This window comes from Eumetopias jubatus, unplaced genomic scaffold, assembly GCF_037043125.1.
Source record: "Eumetopias jubatus isolate StellerSeaLion01/CBP00866 unplaced genomic scaffold, mEumJub1_p1.0 scaffold_5, whole genome shotgun sequence".
Classification (NCBI taxonomy): Eukaryota; Metazoa; Chordata; class Mammalia; order Carnivora; family Otariidae; genus Eumetopias; species Eumetopias jubatus.
Window position 1 is genome coordinate 125,776,268 of NW_028274811.1, and position 17,170 is coordinate 125,793,437.

The 17,170-nt window shown below is 37.9% G+C and overlaps 1 protein-coding gene across 1 annotated transcript in view; it reads left to right on the top strand.

The window, feature by feature from the left end:
- The first annotated feature begins 9,221 nt into the window (after positions 1-9,221).
- RANBP3L (RAN binding protein 3 like) overlaps positions 9,222-17,170 on the top strand; it is a 33,015-nt gene continuing 25,066 nt past the window's right edge. The window contains exons 1-2 of the mRNA XM_088023192.1: positions 9,222-9,366; positions 12,725-12,937. Of these exons, the coding sequence (XP_087879318.1) occupies positions 9,222-9,366; positions 12,725-12,937 (358 nt within the window). The remainder of the gene's footprint in view (positions 9,367-12,724; positions 12,938-17,170) is intronic.

Here is a 17,170-nt window from a genome sequence, read left to right on the forward strand (position 1 = left end):
TACCTCTGTGGCTCTGGGTGTCTGGTGAAGACCATTTTAGGTGACTGACCAAGGGAAGGAAATGCCTTAGTGAGACTGGAATCACAGCCATATTGCCACCACCATGTCTACCATACAAAGAAAAGGCAGAAGCCACCTGTTTAACAGTTTGTACTCCTGTAAACTGAAGCTTCCGGAAGACCAGCGACAGCAAGGTGAGTCAGCCAGGCTAATGGGCTGTGTGTTCGGTGATCTCCCAGTCATTCGCATTCCAGGAAGAATGGTAACCTGGGGAAGTACCTGGGGAATCTCTGGTTGTGAAATGCTTTACGATCTTTGATTTTTTAACTCTGAGAATAAACATACTAGTGATGCATAAGGGTGAGTTAGCTTGGATTCACTACTGGTTTTTAAAGGGCTATGGGAGACTATCAAGAATGTATATTCCTTGGATTTGTCATTCTGCAGCTTATGTGCTTAAACTTCAGGCCACTGTCATTTTTCTAGAGTATGCTAGACTTGTGTAATTCAAAACGTCCATCCAGGCAAGGCAGAATCAGCTACAAGGGGAATCTGCTGAGAGTAGCTTTAAGTTAGCCTGGAACTATCTTCCCTGTCCTGCCACTAATGGCACACTTTTGGATTTAAAGTTTAAACCTAATTTTTGCCCACGTCTCTGACTCACTCATTTGTGGGAAAAATAAATATATTTTTTACTCTTTTCCTGTTAGGATGTAGGAACAGCTGGAGACAGACAGGGAAAAGTGTCACATTTCACATGCTGGGTCCTCATTCAGACTCAACTATCTACCTGGCAGCCCCATTTTCACCATCAGTCTTTTTAAAATTTCAAATCCACTACCCAGCTGCATCAAGTAGTGGCAGATGGTGGACATGAATAGACAAGATGATTCCTCCAATCCATTCTGTCATGGACAGCAGAGGACACTTGAGAAAAAGGCAGGGTTCTGTCATAGATGACATCATCACTCCCCAGAGGCTAAGGATTGGTCCCAGACATTTCTAACTTGCCCTCAATAACCACTGATGGATCTGTCTGTGTATGGATCTAGGCTACCAGCTCTTTATTTACTTTTCCATAGACACAGTTTTAGATTTTAGTGGCCTGGGAAGTGTTGGCTCATGGGCTGAAACCTCCCATTTCCAAGGTGGATCTGTGTGCTGACATTTGCAAGACAGTGTCAGGCCACCTCCCTGCATTATCGCTGGACTTCATGCTGTACAAGGCTTGGCATAGTGTGGGTAGAAAATACTTTATAAGAAATGGAAACAGCAAAAACTTGTAAGACCATTCTGTATCATCAGGGCTTCTCTAAATTATTTTAAACTAACTGCCTTAGCATGTCAAGTCCCAGAATGTGCCAGGGTTCAATCATAGCACTGTAAAATTTTTACCCTTCTGTTAGTAAACTCTAATTCATCATAGGTTTTGGTTGGCTTTTCATTTTGTTTTAAATGCTTAAAGTGACCTCTCCCCTCCGTTGCTAGTATAATATTTATTATATAAAATTTGCCAGGGGGAGAGTTAAGGAGATGGTAAAAATCATCAGCCAAAGATAGTTGCTATTGACATTTTAATGTATATTCATATACATTACAAATAAATATATATACAAATAGACTTATTTTATATATAGTTGTTTTGTAAACTGCTTTTTAATTTAATAATTGATTATGAACAGATTTCCATGTCATAAATTCTTCTACAACCTTATTTTTAACAGTTGTATACTATTCCTTTAAATGTAGGTAGTAAAATTCCTTAGGCAGTTCTCTATGATGAGACATTTTATTTCTGTTTTTTCACCAATACAAACAACACTGTGTTTCACATAAATTATTGCAGAGAAAAGATTATTTTCTTGGGATACATTCTTAGTGGTAGAACTGTGAAGTCAAAGGATATATATGTTTTTAAGATTTTGTGGGTTTTTGTTTTGTTTTGTTTTGTTTTTTTTGCCAATTGGTCCTCCAATCAGAAGTTTAGGGGTCTATTCTCAGTAATACTGGGTAATATTTTTAAAAGCTTTTCCCAATTTTATAAGTGGAAATACTATCTCGCTGTTGTTTTCACTGAAGGCAGGCTGTCTTAATATTCTCTCCTCTTATTGGCCATATCCAGAGGACACTGGAAAAATCATTATGATGACATACTTCCCAAAATACCAACAAGACAAGAAGTCTGGTCTCTTTTCTCAGACTGAAGCTTTTGCCTAGAATGTTTTGAAAGCAACCATATTTTTCCACAACCGAGTCTCAAAATATCAGCCCGCATAAACCACAATCCATAAAGTTGAAAAGCATGCTAATGCAATCCAGACTGGCCACTGACTGCCACAAGAACTGTCATCTAGAGATCTGAATTGACAAGTGACACAGGGCAGTGTTTGCTATGCTGCTAAATAGCATTCTAGTTACTGTTTGGGAGTTGAAAAATACTCATTGAGTGTAGTATCCTCCAAGCTATATTTGCACCTTGCTATTATACAAACTTCAGCAAAGGTCCAAGAAAGCAAAGCCATTAGTTTCAGAGAGTGAGGTCCGCCTGTGGATTTATTCACCAAGGCATTCTGAGTTTGTGGCTTTGGCCGACCCCCAGCCACACCAAGGTTCCAGCTTTTTAACTTAACATACGGACGTGATTAATTGGCATTTAACTCTTCCAAGGGCACAACCAGATTCAACACATACATACTTTCTAGCCCTCCACACTATATGTTGAAGTGCTTGTTGTTATAAAGCTGTACTTTTTGGGTGATCATGTAGATAAAAGTCACTTGTTCTTTAGTAACTATCTGAACGATGACTATGCAAAGCACTGTGCCAGTCACTGGGTACATGAGTTGAATCAAACCAACTAAGCCATGGTTTCCAGTCCACACAGTGTTTACCTGCTACAGCAACAGATGCTCTAGAGTCCAGAACAGTAGTCCAGGAGGCTCCTCTCTCTACTTGTTGCTGTCTGATAGCTTCTTCTGTGAGAGTTCAAATCCATTGATCTATAACTCATCTGAGACCACATTTGTCAACATTAACATATGTCTGCAAAAACTTCGACAACGTTCAGTACACATTACATGTAGGTACTAGGCAAACTTTACCATATTTATATTTTATAATGCTGTATACTTTAAAATTTATAAAGTAAATTTCTAAAATGCTTTAAAAATTACAAAATTTTCAATACGTTACCTCATTTAATTCTTACAATAGTCAGATGAGGTAGTATATTAGTCAAGATTCTCCAAAGAAACAGAATCTACAGGGTGTGTGTGTGTGTGTGTGTGTGTGTGTGTGTGTGTAGATAGAGATAGAGACAGAGATAGAGATAAAGATAGAAATTGATTTTAAATAAATAAAACCTGAGTCGCTCAGTTGGTTGAGCATCTGACTCTTGATTTCAGCTCAGGTCATGATCTCAGGGTCTGGGATCAAGCCCCGTGTGGGGCTCCATGCTTGGTGTGGCGATTCTCTCCCTCTCCGCTGTCCCTGCCCCCACTTGCATGCTTGATTTCTCTCTCTCTCTCAAATAAATAAATAAGTAGTCTTTAAAAATTAAAAAAAAAAGAAACTTATTTTAAGATATTGCCTCACACAATAGGGGAAACTGACAAATCCAAAATCCTCTGTGTGGGCCATCAGCCTGGAGTCCCAGGCAAAGAGTGGACCAATATTGCGGTTAAATTTTGAAAGCAGTCTGTCGGCAGAATTCCCTCTTGCTCAGGGTAGGTCAGTCTTTTATGATATCCAGACCTTCAGCTGATTGGAGGAGGCCCACCAACATTCTAGAGGGCAATCTGCTTTACTCACAGTCCACCAGTTTGAATGTAAATCTTATCCAAAAGCACCCTCACAAAAACATCCAGAATAATGTTTAACCAAATATCCAGCACTGTGGTGCAGCCAAGTTGACACATAAAATTAACCATTATAGGTAGGCATCATTATCCTCAATTTCAAAGATGTGGAAACTGGGAATCCTCAAAGTCAAGTGCTTTTTCCAAGGCTATGTAGTTATTAAGGCCTACTTTCAATGCACTTTCTGTTATATATGGCTGTCTCATAAAATCCATGTTTCGTAGTGTTATCATGTTTAATTTTTTCCATTGATCCATATCAAAGTAACTTCTCTGCAAACGGTCAAGCTGCATTAGGATTCCTTCTGATTTTGTTTGTTCTGATACCAACTAGGTGTGCTACAATTTAATTCAATTCTGACATTTTCCAGAGTTAGTGAAGATTGCAAAACTTAAGGGCTCAGTCTCATGAGACTGACCATTTCAAATGCCAGCTACAAAATTTCAGGTGTCTCCAAGCCATCTGCATTTGTGCCTGGATGATTACAAATGCAAGGCTTCCCACGACACTCCCAGGTTTGAAAATTTGCTAGAATGACTTGTAGAATCCAAGAAAAACCTATACCATTTTATTATAAAGGATACAAATGAACAGCCAACTGAAGAGATACATGAGGCAAGGTGTGTGTGTGGGGGGGGCTTCTGAGCACAGGAGTTCTGTCCCCATGGAGTCTGGGTCTACCACTGTCCGAGGACATCAGTAAGATCACCAACTAGGAAGTTCCAGTAAGCATGGGTGTCCAGAGTTTTCATATGTGATTTCATTACATAGATGTAATTGATTAAATCATTAACTATGATAGAACTCAATTTCCAGTCTCTCTCTCCTCTCTGCCCCAGGTTGGGGGTAGAAAGTAGGGCTAGAAGTTCCAACTCTATACTTGCTTGGTCTTTTTAGTGTGGCCAGCCCCTCCCCGGATTTACCTCATTAGCAAAACAGACACCTGACTCTCAGTCAGGAAATTCAAATGGTTTTGAAGCTCTGTGCAAGGAATAGAGAAAAAAACCAGATCTATTCTTTATTACATCACACTTTGGCCATGATTTTCTGGATGAATTCTGTCCTTAATGTCAGGACAAGTTCCTGAAAGTCAAGAAACATAGATAATGCCTTCAACCATTTACTTATTCAATGCAGTTTTTACCAAGTGCTGGATGCTATATTGAACACCGGAAATGCAAAGATGTTTTTCTCCCAGGCTTGTTTTCTATCATGTGTTTTTTAAGAGGAATTCTGTAATAAAAACTCAGCTAATGATACTTTTTCAACATTTTGGGTGAGAGAAAAAGTGATTTGATTCTATATTGTTCAGACTTTGCTGCATTCATCTTCATTCTTTGTATGTTAGCCACACTCCTCTTGAGGGTTTCAGAAGGCATTTAATTTAGCTTTGAACTTAGTAAAGATAAATATAAAGGTTAAGTGGGGCCTAGTTACTGTGTGATCAAATTTGCTCTGAATCTAAACCATATATTTACACTGCTGCAAATGCACTATTTCCCTTCAATATAATCTGTAAACATTTATGAATGTACTTAATTTAGAACACCTAAAAAATTTAAGTGCTCAGGATTGAAGACACGTCCATAAGAAAGGGAGCCCAGTAGTGGCAAACAGTGAAATAATGCCTTTCATATGAAAAGATGATGTGAAATATATATATTTTGCTTCTCAAAATAGATTTGTATTGGTTTTCCTTTCTGGGATTCTAAAACTGTGATATGGCCTAGACAACATGACATCTTTTGGGTGATACATGGCTAAATGAACGAGGATCGAAGAAGAAGACATACACATATTTCTGTTTTTCTTCCACCAAAGGGATCCTGAAGGAGGCTAGAATGAGTTTTGTTCTATCTGCAAAACCATTTTACTCGCATTTAAAGGCACAGATTGGTGGAAACAAATATAGACCACACTTTAAAATAATTAGAAAGGAGAAAGTTCATATTCTATTAGATTTGATCATATTCAAGCTCTCACCCAGTACAGGAATCCTTTCCATTAAAACCTCCTTAATAGATGAAACATATATAAGGATTTAGAAACATATGTAATGGCTTAAAGTTCATTTTAAGCTCATTAGGATGGCTACCATCAAAAGAAAAAAACACCAGAAGATAACAAGTGTTGGCAAGAATGTGGAGAAATTAGAACCCTTATGCACTGTTGGTGGGAATGCAAAATGGTACATCTGCTGTGGAAAACAGTATGGCAGTTCCTCAAAAACTAAAAATAGAATTATCATGTGACCCAGCAATTCTACTTCTGGGTATATACCCAAAAGAAGTGACAGCAGGGACTCAAACAGATACGTGCACACCAATGGGCATAGCAGCATTATTCACAAAAGCCAAAAGGAAGCAACCCATCTGTCCATTGACAAATGAATAGATGAACAAAATGTGGTATATACATACAATAAAATATTATTCAGCCTTAAAAAGAAAGGAAATTCTGACACATTCTACAACATGGATAAATCTTGAGGACATCATGCCAAATGAAACAAGCAAGTCACAAAAAGATAAATACTATATGATTCCACTAATATGAGATTGCTAGAGTAGTCATTCATAGAGACAGAAAGAATGGCAGTTGCCAGGGGCTGGGAGGGTGACTAGGGAGTTATTATTTAATGGTATAGAGTTTCAGTATTGCAAGATGAATAGGTTCTAGAGATTTCATAAACATGTGAATGCAGTTAGCACTATTGAACTGTACACTTAAAAATGATTAAGATGCTAAATTTTATGGCATGTGTATTTTACCAAAATTACTTTAAAGCCATGGCTGCCCAAAGTCATCCCTAATTACTTTCTGAATTTGGACTTAAAAAAACAAAAACAAAACAAAACAAACCTTCATTTTTCCCATTCCTAAAACCAAAACTAGAAAGAAATATCCTGCTCATCTCTGATTCCCAAAAGTTATTTCTTTGAAAACATTAATAAAATTAATAAACTCCTAATTTCCATAAAAAAGAAACAAAACATTACCAATATCAGAAATGATAGTGTCATTAAGATCCTATGGCCATTAGAAGGATAATAAAGGAATATTATGATTAATACTGTGCCAGAAAGATGCCCCCCCCAAATTCAACAGCCACTCATGTAAAAACTCTAAAAGGATTTAGAATAGAAGGGAACTTCCTCAACTTGATAAAGAATGTTTTCAAAAAACTGACAGCTAACATAGTACTTTCACTATCAATGAAAGACTTAACACTTTCCTACTAAGGTTGGGAAGAAAACAAGGATGTCCATTATAATCATTTCTATTCAACATGATGGAATAAGACTGAAGGTCCTAGCCAGTGTACTAGGTTAAGTAAAAGAAATAAAAGTCTTAAATATCAGAAAGAAAGAGTTAAAACTATATTCACAGATGAATGATAGTCGATACAGAAAAACCTTTAGGAATCTACTAAAAGAAAATACTAGAACTAATAAATGAGTTTACCAAGGTCACAGGATAACAGCATACAAAGTCAATATCCAAAAAAAAAAATTGTATTTCTATATATTAGCAAAGAATAATTGGAAATTGAAAAACTTTAAGTATTCTTTTAGTAGTACCTTTTTTATAAAAAAAACTTAAGAATTAATTTAACAAAATATGTGCAAGACCTGTACACTTAAAACAAATAAACATTGCAGAGAGAAGTTAAAGAAGATTAAGCTAAATACACAAATTGGAAGGCTCAATATTATTAAGATATCAATCTTCCTCAAATTGATTTAGAGAGTCAAGGCCATCTCAATCAAAATTCCAGCAGAAACAAGCTAATTTAAAATTTATTTTTTAATTTTTTTAAAGATTTTATTTATTTATTTGACAGAGACATAGCGAGAGAGGGAACACAAGCAGAGGGAGTGGGAGAGGGAGAAGCAGGCTTCCTGCCGAGCGGGGAGCCCGATGTGGGGCTCCATCCCAGGACCCTGGGACAATGACCTGAGCCAAAGGCAGATGCTTAACAACTGAGCCACCCAGGCACCCCGCTAATTTAAAATTTATAAGGAAATGCAAAGAACCTAAAAGAACTAAATGAAAAGAAGAACAAAGTTGACAACTTATGCTTTGGATTTCAAGCTATAATAATCAAAATGGTGTAATATTGGTATAAAGATAGAAAGTTGATTATTGAAACAGAAGAGGGAGCCCAGAAATTGACTCATTTATTTTTGGCCAATTGATTTTTGACAAAGATACCAAGATAATTCAAAAAAGGAAAAGGTAGTATTTTTTGTAATAGCTCTGAAACAAATGGCTAAACATATGACTAAAAATGGACCTCATTACCCTCCTCACACAAAAATTAATTTGAAATGAAATATGAAAATACAAAAACTTAGTCCGTAAAGCTGCTAGACGAAAACATAGGAAAATATTTTCACAGAATTGGAATAGGTAATTTTTAGGCACAAAAAAATAGGTAAACTAGACTATCAACATAAAAAATATTTGTTGTTTAAAAGATACTATTAATACAAGAAAAGAGAAGACTGAGGGTGCCTCAGTCGTTAAGTGTCTGCCTTTGGCTCAGGTCATGATCCCAGGGTCCTGGTATGGAGGCCCCCGTTGGGCTCCCTGATCAGTAGGGAGCCTACTTCTCCCTCTGCCCCTTGCTCATGCTCTCCCTTGCTTTCTCTGTCTCTCTCTCTCAAATAAATAAAATATTTTTTTAAAAAAGGAAAAAAATATATATATGATATATAGATCTGAAAAAGAGCTTGCCATCAGAATATGTAAAGAACTCAATATAAACAATTTCATTTAAAAATAGGCAAATGATCTGGCAGACACTTTAGAAAAAGGATATACAAAGGTTCAATAAGCACATCAAAAAATGCTCAACATAATTAGTCATCAGGGAAATGCAAATTAAAAACACTATGAGATATCACTTTACATCCACCAGAATGGCTAAAATTAAAAACACCAATGATACTGTGTTTCAGAGAATGTGGAGCAACCAGAACTCCCATTTACTGTTGTGAAGTGGTATGACCACTTTGGAAAAGAGTCTGGCAGTTTCTTTTATATATAGTTAAATCTGTGCCTACCCTATGATACACAATTACATTCTTAGGTATTTTCCCAAGAGAAATGGACATGATATGTCCACAAAAAGCTTGCAGAAGAATGTTCATAGCAGATGTTATACCTCTGCGCTCCAACATGTGAACAACCCAAATGTACATAAGCAGGTAAATGGATAAGCAAAACTGTGGTATGTCCATAGAGTAGAATACTACCCAGTAGTAGAAAGGAATGAATTACTGATACACGTAACCACATAGATGAATCTGAAATTGCACGACATTTTGAGGGTGAAGACAAGAGGCTGAGCCTAGGGGATGAAGGACCGTGAGCTTAGCACACAGGTAGCTCATAGGGTGCTGCTTCACACGGGCTGGGAAGCCCTGCCAACAGCACACATTCTAACCCTTATGCTGTGTTACAGAAGGCCATCTATTGAGGATGCTGTAGACACCTCAGATGGTAAGTTCTCCTAGGAGACCTATTAGATCCCTTTCAAAACTAAGGTACTGTGATTTGCCCCTAATTCTTTCATTCATTTGGATGTTGCCTCCTCAATTGTGTTGCACAAGCTCTTTGGGAGCAGTTACCTGGGTTTATACCGGGAACCAAGCACAGTGCTAAGGTGTCACCTATAAACAAATCACACTTTGTCTTGTGTCAGGCACTGTTTTAAGCACTTTGCATGTGTTAGCTCATCTCTTTATGAAAGTCCCGTGAGGGAGGGAACATCAAGACCTCACAATTGGGGTCTTGAGCCAAGATCCTAACCCAAGAAACTCCAGAGCCTGTGCTTTAACACATGTTCACTTCCTCCTAATGGGGGCACAAAATAGATGCTCCACTAAGTACCTGCACACGATCTGAGTGATGGCTGGCCCATGAATCAGTTTGTGGTTCAGTTTAAAATGTGTTGTTATTGAAGTCACCAATCAATTCCTATATAAACTGCTCACCACATCCAACGGTCTCCCAAAAGGGTGTAGTTGACTCTAAAACAAACAGAAAGAAAATGCAGCAGTATTGGTGCAGACATATCAGCCCAGAGCAAGTTGTTCAGCTTACTGGGCTAGCAATTTTCACTTAAATCCAAGTTAACTGCATGGTCTCCATGTCTTACACTGCATAAAGTGTGAAAGATAGCAATGTACCACTTTTGGAACTGGGCCGATATGGCCTTGGAGAGATGATTTGGGTTTTAACAAAATACACAAGAGGTATCCAAAACTCCAAGTTAAAAAGGGGCTAAAGAATCGTCATTATTATCATTCGCTTTTTTACTTAAACTGAGGACTCTATTCAAAGTGCTGGCTCAACTATTACATTAAATCATTAACTTGACTTGAAATCTTAACATTTAGGCAAGGTAAGTTTCACACCTGAGTGCTTTTTAATGAAACCTGTTGGTAAAACTAGCATAATATCCAAAAGTCAGGATTCAAAATACAGTAAATACCCTTATGAATGCCTTGGGTGGGCAGCTCTGCTCCTTTCTTCTGGCCTAGGCCTCCAAGAACCTGCATTCCTTCTACCCAATGATCAGATGACTCGCCCTGCATGGATGGCCAATAAGTAAGCACGAGGTCATAGGAGTAAGATCTAGACTACTGGCAAGAGATGATAGTCTGAAGGTGGCTTTTGATACTAACTAAAGCCACATCAAAAGAGCATGAAACATGCATCTGTGTGTTGAGCCAGAAGGAGATAGGAGTTAAACTCTAACTGAGGAAATGAAAATGGACCTATATATTTAAGCAGGAGAGAGAAGAAAGAGATTTTCTTAAGTGGCCTGTATCACTGCAGGATGGGCTTCAGGTCCAAAAAGAACCCAAGGCTAACAGAACACAAATTCCTTTCCCTCAGCAGATGCAGAGAAACTACCAGACTTCCAGACACTATAGCTCAGTAACTTGATTGTCCCTCTCAGGTACGCATCTGTAATGACTGGTTTAAATAATGGGCACCAATGTTTCTTGTTTTGATAAAAGGAGGTAATTCATGAAGAAGGTATGTGACCATCTGGAGAGAAAAGAGTTAAGCAGGGAGCGCGCCTTCTTGTTGGAAATGGACATTTTTGGTCTAGGGCTGTCTGTCTTGCAGAGAAAAGGAGTCGCAGATAAAGATTTGTGTGCGTGTGTGTTTTTATAAACTGAGCATGGGTAAGACACCAGCGCTACCAATTATGAGGAGCTGTTTGTCCAGCAAGACCGAAGGAACTTCATTCTCAAGTATGGATTAATGTTTTGGTATTATTTGCCATTTTTCTTTCTGAAAATTGAAAAAGTTAAAGTGAATTAGTAGACATGATTGTTTTGATAGTAGGATGAAGCAAAGTAGATTTTGAGGGACTTGCAGAAAACAACTCTAGCTACAAATATACAGAGAAAAAAACATACAGATTTAGAAAACAAGTCTTCAAAAAATACCATACTAGAGGTATCAAATGTCTTTCTATCTTTGTAGACATTTCTCATATTTTAAGGCTTAAATTCAAAATATTATTATTGCCTATTACCTTGCTCATAGCAGGCAAGTAATGTTTATTAAATGAATCAATACTTTTTTCCCCAAAAGTTCATCCAAGTGATTAATATTCCTCAATCACTGAATGTTAGAGCTTCAGATTCTACTTAGTCCAACTGATCTTCACTAGAAAACTGAAACCAGAGGAGAGAAATGACTTACTCATAGTTAATAGTTAGGGCAAAGAGCTCATACTGTATTCCTTCTACATCTGAGAATTTCATGATAAAAGGGCCAGCATAAGAAAAAGTATCTAAAATGGTTAAAAAATTAAGACAAGATAAACTTTCATTTTATCTCATTTAAAAATACACGTGGAAAGAGTATTTGTGTAATAATCCTAATATTAAGCATGTAGATAAAATGATGAGTACATTGGGTAGGGGAGAAACAGGAAATGTGGAGGGAGGGAAACACGTGGGGGGTGGGGCAAGGAACCAGGTGCTAGAGAGAAATATGCAGCCAAACCAGAACAAGGAAAGGAGAAGGCAAATGGAAAAAAAAAAAAAAAAAAAAAAAGCAGGGCACCTGGGTGGCTCAGAGGGTTAAGCATCTGCCTTCAGCTCAGGTCATGATCCCAGGGTCCTGGGATCGAGTCCCGAGTTGGGCTCCCTGCTCCTTGGGAGCCTGCTTCTCCCTCTGCCTCTCTCTCTCTCTGTCTTTCATGAATAAATAAATAAAAATAAAATCTTTAAAAAAAAACTGATTAAAAAAAAAGTCCAAAATGTGCTACATACATCACTGGGATATTATTCGGCCTTATAAAGGAATGAAATTCTTCATACATGTTCTAGCGCAGATGAACCTTGAAGATACTATGCTCAGTGAAATAAGTCAGATATAAAACAAATATTGCATGATTCCACTTATATGAGATGTCCTAGAGCAGTTGGACTCACAGAGTGAGAGAGTTGAGTGTGGTTACAGGGGCTGGGGGGGATGAAATGAGGGGTTAGTGCTTTGTGGGCAGAGTTTCAGTTTGGGATGATGAAAAAGTTCTCAAGATGGATGGTGGTGATAGTTACACCTCAATGTGAATATACCTAACGTCACTGAACTGTACATTTTAAATGGTTAAAATGGTAAATTTTATGTTATGTATATTTTCCCATAGTAAAAAAAAAAAAAAAAACCTTGAAGAAAAAAATGAATAAAGGTAAAGGATTGTTCTCTGTTTTCTTGAGAATTTTTCAAGTCATATAAATTTGAAAAGTGTCTTTCTTTTGTAGCATGGTGAACAAAATGTTTCTGGTAAGTCTTACAAATTGCTACCTGGCCTTTACTTCTGCCAAATTAGCTCTAAATCAGTGCAATAAGGTATCTGCAGCGGGCATCACCCTTGTCCTGTCGAGTTCTGTGCCCGAGGGCCAGCAGGGCATTTCAGTGACGATGAACGCCCGCCTGCTGGCTTCTGCAAGTTCCCAAGAAGAGAATGAGGTCCGGGCCTTCTGGACTTATGAATGCCTTGGGTGGCCAGCTCTGCTCCTTTCTTCTGGCCTAGGCCTCCAAGGTCTTGTTCTCAGGGGAATAACATCCATTTATTCCTGTGGAAACAAGAAAACAAGGAGCCTTTTCTCCTGCTTGCTCAAAGGCTCAAAGAGGCATAAGTTTAAGGAAAAGAGATTTGGAATTAGAAGAAGTTGCAATCAAATTTCTCCATCCGGCCTGTGTCCTTGGAATCCATGGAGGAATTTAAAAATAGTGTGCTTCTTTACTGAAGAGGAAGAGCTTAAATTTATCTGAATTCAAAGTATGAAGCTATGCTTCAGCCATACTGACTTATTAATAGTCTATGTGCTGAGTGACTTAATTCTTACTAATATGATACTTTGTGTCAAAATCACCTCTATAATTTTAGCAGCCCAGAAACACTGGAGAATTACTTAAAATAAAAAGATACCACTTTAAAACTGTGCATGTGCCTGTTCAATATTAATCTTCAACATGTCATAAAACCTAGACGATATTTCTCTTCCCCCTCCTTCAGCAAAATGGAGACACCCATTTCTAACATATGGAAGCAGTTTCACACTGCAAGTTATTCTGAGGGGAAAATATGTGATTTATAAATGCTGTCAAATGAAATATGTATTTCCAAATGGTACCAAGCTGACCAAGCACATCCTAGGACACATTCCACATCTTTATTACCCCATGGGCATAAAAGAAGGAACAGTGGGGAAAGAGAAACAAACAGTCCCTTTTGACATTCTCAATCCGGAAGTCCCACGTTTGTTGCTGATAAACATATTCAAGTCATCAAAGATTGCAAGTAACCTTATCACAAAATTGTTTAATTTATAAATAAAATAGCACCTTCAGATTACGGAGAAGTGGGTATGCTCTGTCAAGAGTAATACATTCGTCTGAGTTATTTTTGTCAGTGGTTGAATATATATATATGTATATATATTGACGTGGAGATTTTAGATGGCAAGGCTCACTAGGCCACTGGTCTGCCGACATTCTCGAAAAACCTCTTTTGTCAGAATGCGAACAGAGAATGATGAGACTGGGCCGCCTGGGTGGCTCAGTCGTTAAGCATCTGCCTTCGAATCAGGTCATGATCCCAGGGTCCTGGGATCGAGCCCCGCATCAGGCTCCCTGCTCCGCGGGAAGCCTGCTTCTCCCTCTCCCACTCCCCCTGCTTGTGTTCCCTCTCTCACTGTCGGTCTCTGTCAAATAAAAAAAAAAAGAAATCTTAAAAAAAAAAAAGAAAATGGTGAGACTAAGTGAAGCACGTTACGGTGTTTACAGAGGGCAAAACAGAAGTGCAGGGAGACTGACAAGAGTCTGAGACCATCTCTCAGCAAAGCTTGTACAGACCACGGAAGGAGGAGAGCTATCACAGCCCAGGCATATTCACACCGTCAGAAGAGAGGAAGCTGTCCAGTAGTCATTTTACTGACAGTGGAAGGCAAGGGGGAGCCTTGCTTACAGGAAAAAGCTCGAGACTTGGAGCCTCGCATGTTTTAGCCCTAAGTATTAGCTGCATGACCCTGAGCACATCCGGTAATTTTACAGCCGTTCTTTTCTCGTGATGAGCACGAGGGTTTAATAACGTACCTTTTGAGAATCCTATAATGCAGTAAGAACAGCAACTAACTGAGCATTTTGTATGGGCCAGCCACTGCCCTTAGCGTTTTGCCTACACTACCTTGCTTGATCCTTACAACTCTGTGAAGACTGTTTTATGCTCTCCATCTTACAGCTGAGGACACCTGCCCTAGCTCATAGTTAGTACATTCAGGAGATGGAATTTGAATCCAGGTCCGTTTTCTGCCAAAGCTTAGATTTTTAAAACCATGCATTCTGGCTCCTAGTAACCTTTCGTTTGGTCACCAAAATCTGATATATTTAAATCTGTTTTATAATAGGTGAAGTATGATGCAAATGTAAGTTTTTCTATTACACCAGTGCATAAAAGAAGCATCTTGGGAGATCACCAAGGTCTAACTTTTTATGCTACCATACTGAGTTAAACACTTCAAAAGGCAAAAGGTTAAAGACTAATTAATCATGACATGCATAAGCATATCATATGGTAGCTACTGTGTTTACATGAAAAAAAGAAGTAATTCAAAGAGTTATGTTTTGACAGTGGAGTAATAGTAAAATTTAAAGGAGTATGCTATGATATCTAGTTAAAAAGTCACTGATCACCCCCAAATATAAAGCACACTGCACATGATGACCATCATCATATTTTGGGGGAGAGTTACAGAACACTCTCAAGAATATAAAGCCAGTTTTTTTCCTCACCATTGTGTTTTGATTGACAGAGTGATTTTGCCAGATGTTCTATACCAAATGATTTAATTAAAATTATCTGTTTTTTAATCAGTGCACTTCTCTACTTATACAGACATTAGTGAAGTAAGTGACTTTGAAAAATAAAGATTTTTCTTCAATTGAATTACTGCTGCTATAAATCTCCAGATTCTAAAATGCAAATGAAATTAATTCACTGGCTATCTCCCACTACCACATAAAACTGGATAATAAATTAAGCAGCACAGTTTAGAGGTAAGGTTGGGTGGGTGCATTCAGCACAGAATTCTCAGGGCTTGGTCCTACCTCCAGAAGGGTAGCAAGGTTTATATTTGACACAACCTCTGAGTCTTCTTGCTTCTTGCTCACACCAGAGACTTTTATTATCTCTACGTCTTGGTTTTCCAAAACTGGTCCATGTCTAGATCTAGGCCAATGTACAAACCAGTGGAGGAAAGAGTCTAGATTCTTTAGAACCTACAATGAACAGATCTTTTGAAGATTATCAGCATGAGAAGCGGATGAGTTCAGAAAATTGGATGCATTGGCTAAACTCTGGGTGATGATGGTTGTGTTCAGTGGATTGAAAGAGACTTTTCTCATCTTCTCTAATTTCTTAATCTGATATGATGCCCATTTTGAAAATGAGTGATTTCTTTATCAGCATGGTGTTGACAAGATGAGCAATAGCTTTCCTGTGCTATTCTAATGTCGATTCTTTTTGTCTCTAGTGTGTGCTTCTCATAACGAATCAAAACTAGAAATGCTAGATTTCTTAGAGTGGGCAGTTAATAACTTCATTTTTAACAAGAACTTAAAGCAGCTCAGAAAATTTAGAAGTTGATTGAAAGGGTGAGTGTTTTTTCCTTCTACTTCATACAATGTATTTATTACAACAGTTTTGTATTTATAGTACACAAAATTGGTTATGACTTCAGTAGCAATGACCAAAGCTGGAATCATTCCAGCAGGGTCCATTCATCCTGTGTCTCAGGTTGAGCTAGTGCTTTGTGAATCAGCCTGGAAACTTCCTGTGTAAACTGCCTCTGTTTTCCTCTGGGGTCCTGGTTATTTTATCTTCAAGGCGGTACAAAGCATCTCATAACATAGAACCAAGAGTGTCCCATCACAATTCATAATGTCGGTCTGTGGCCCTACCACCCACTCTGTAAAGACTTACTTTTTTATATGTTGGTGGATGGGTGATTTGTTGTTTATTTCATTCCTTTTGCATTTTTATAGCGCTCCTCTGTGCATGGCTGGAAATAAGTACAGAATGTCTCATGCTTGGGCGTCCCTTGTAAATTGGTACAGATTCCTTTAGCTTCTGGGGTTGCAACTTGCCCTTATTAAAACTGCCTTGGATTATTGGTTGAGTTGGTGTTTTTTCTTTAAAAAAAAATCGAGATTATGATTCAGACCCTCTGTGTCTCCTCTTTCCAGGGTCTCATATGGAGATTAAGGTCACTTGCTATGATTTGTCTATTTTTTCTACAGAAGATCTCATTTTTAGAGTTGAAACTTCAGGTATTTCAGATTTTTGTTGAAGAATCTCAGTACCATAGCAAGATTTTTGATGTAGTTTATGCTTTCAGCCTAATTTTTTGCCTTGCAGAAATGAACATTTTAATTAACATGTAATAATCTCAAGCAGAGACATTTTCTAAAAAAACATCTTTCAAGAAAAAAAAAAGTCAGATCTCAGACATGTCAAAGCAGCAAACCAACTTTTGCATCAGAGAGGAAATCATTAATTGCTTCAAGCAAAATATCTGAATGACCGATTTCAATATCAATGTCAATATTTTAATATCCTTACTACAGGGATTTCTTTTTAAGTCTTCAGAGTAGCCCTTGACTTCACCCTACACTGAGTCGCAAAAATCATAGTACGTAGTTTGAGCAGTAATCATTTTCTCATTAATTGTCAGGTTACTCAGAACATCTGGAGGTTTAGTCACTGACTCCACGA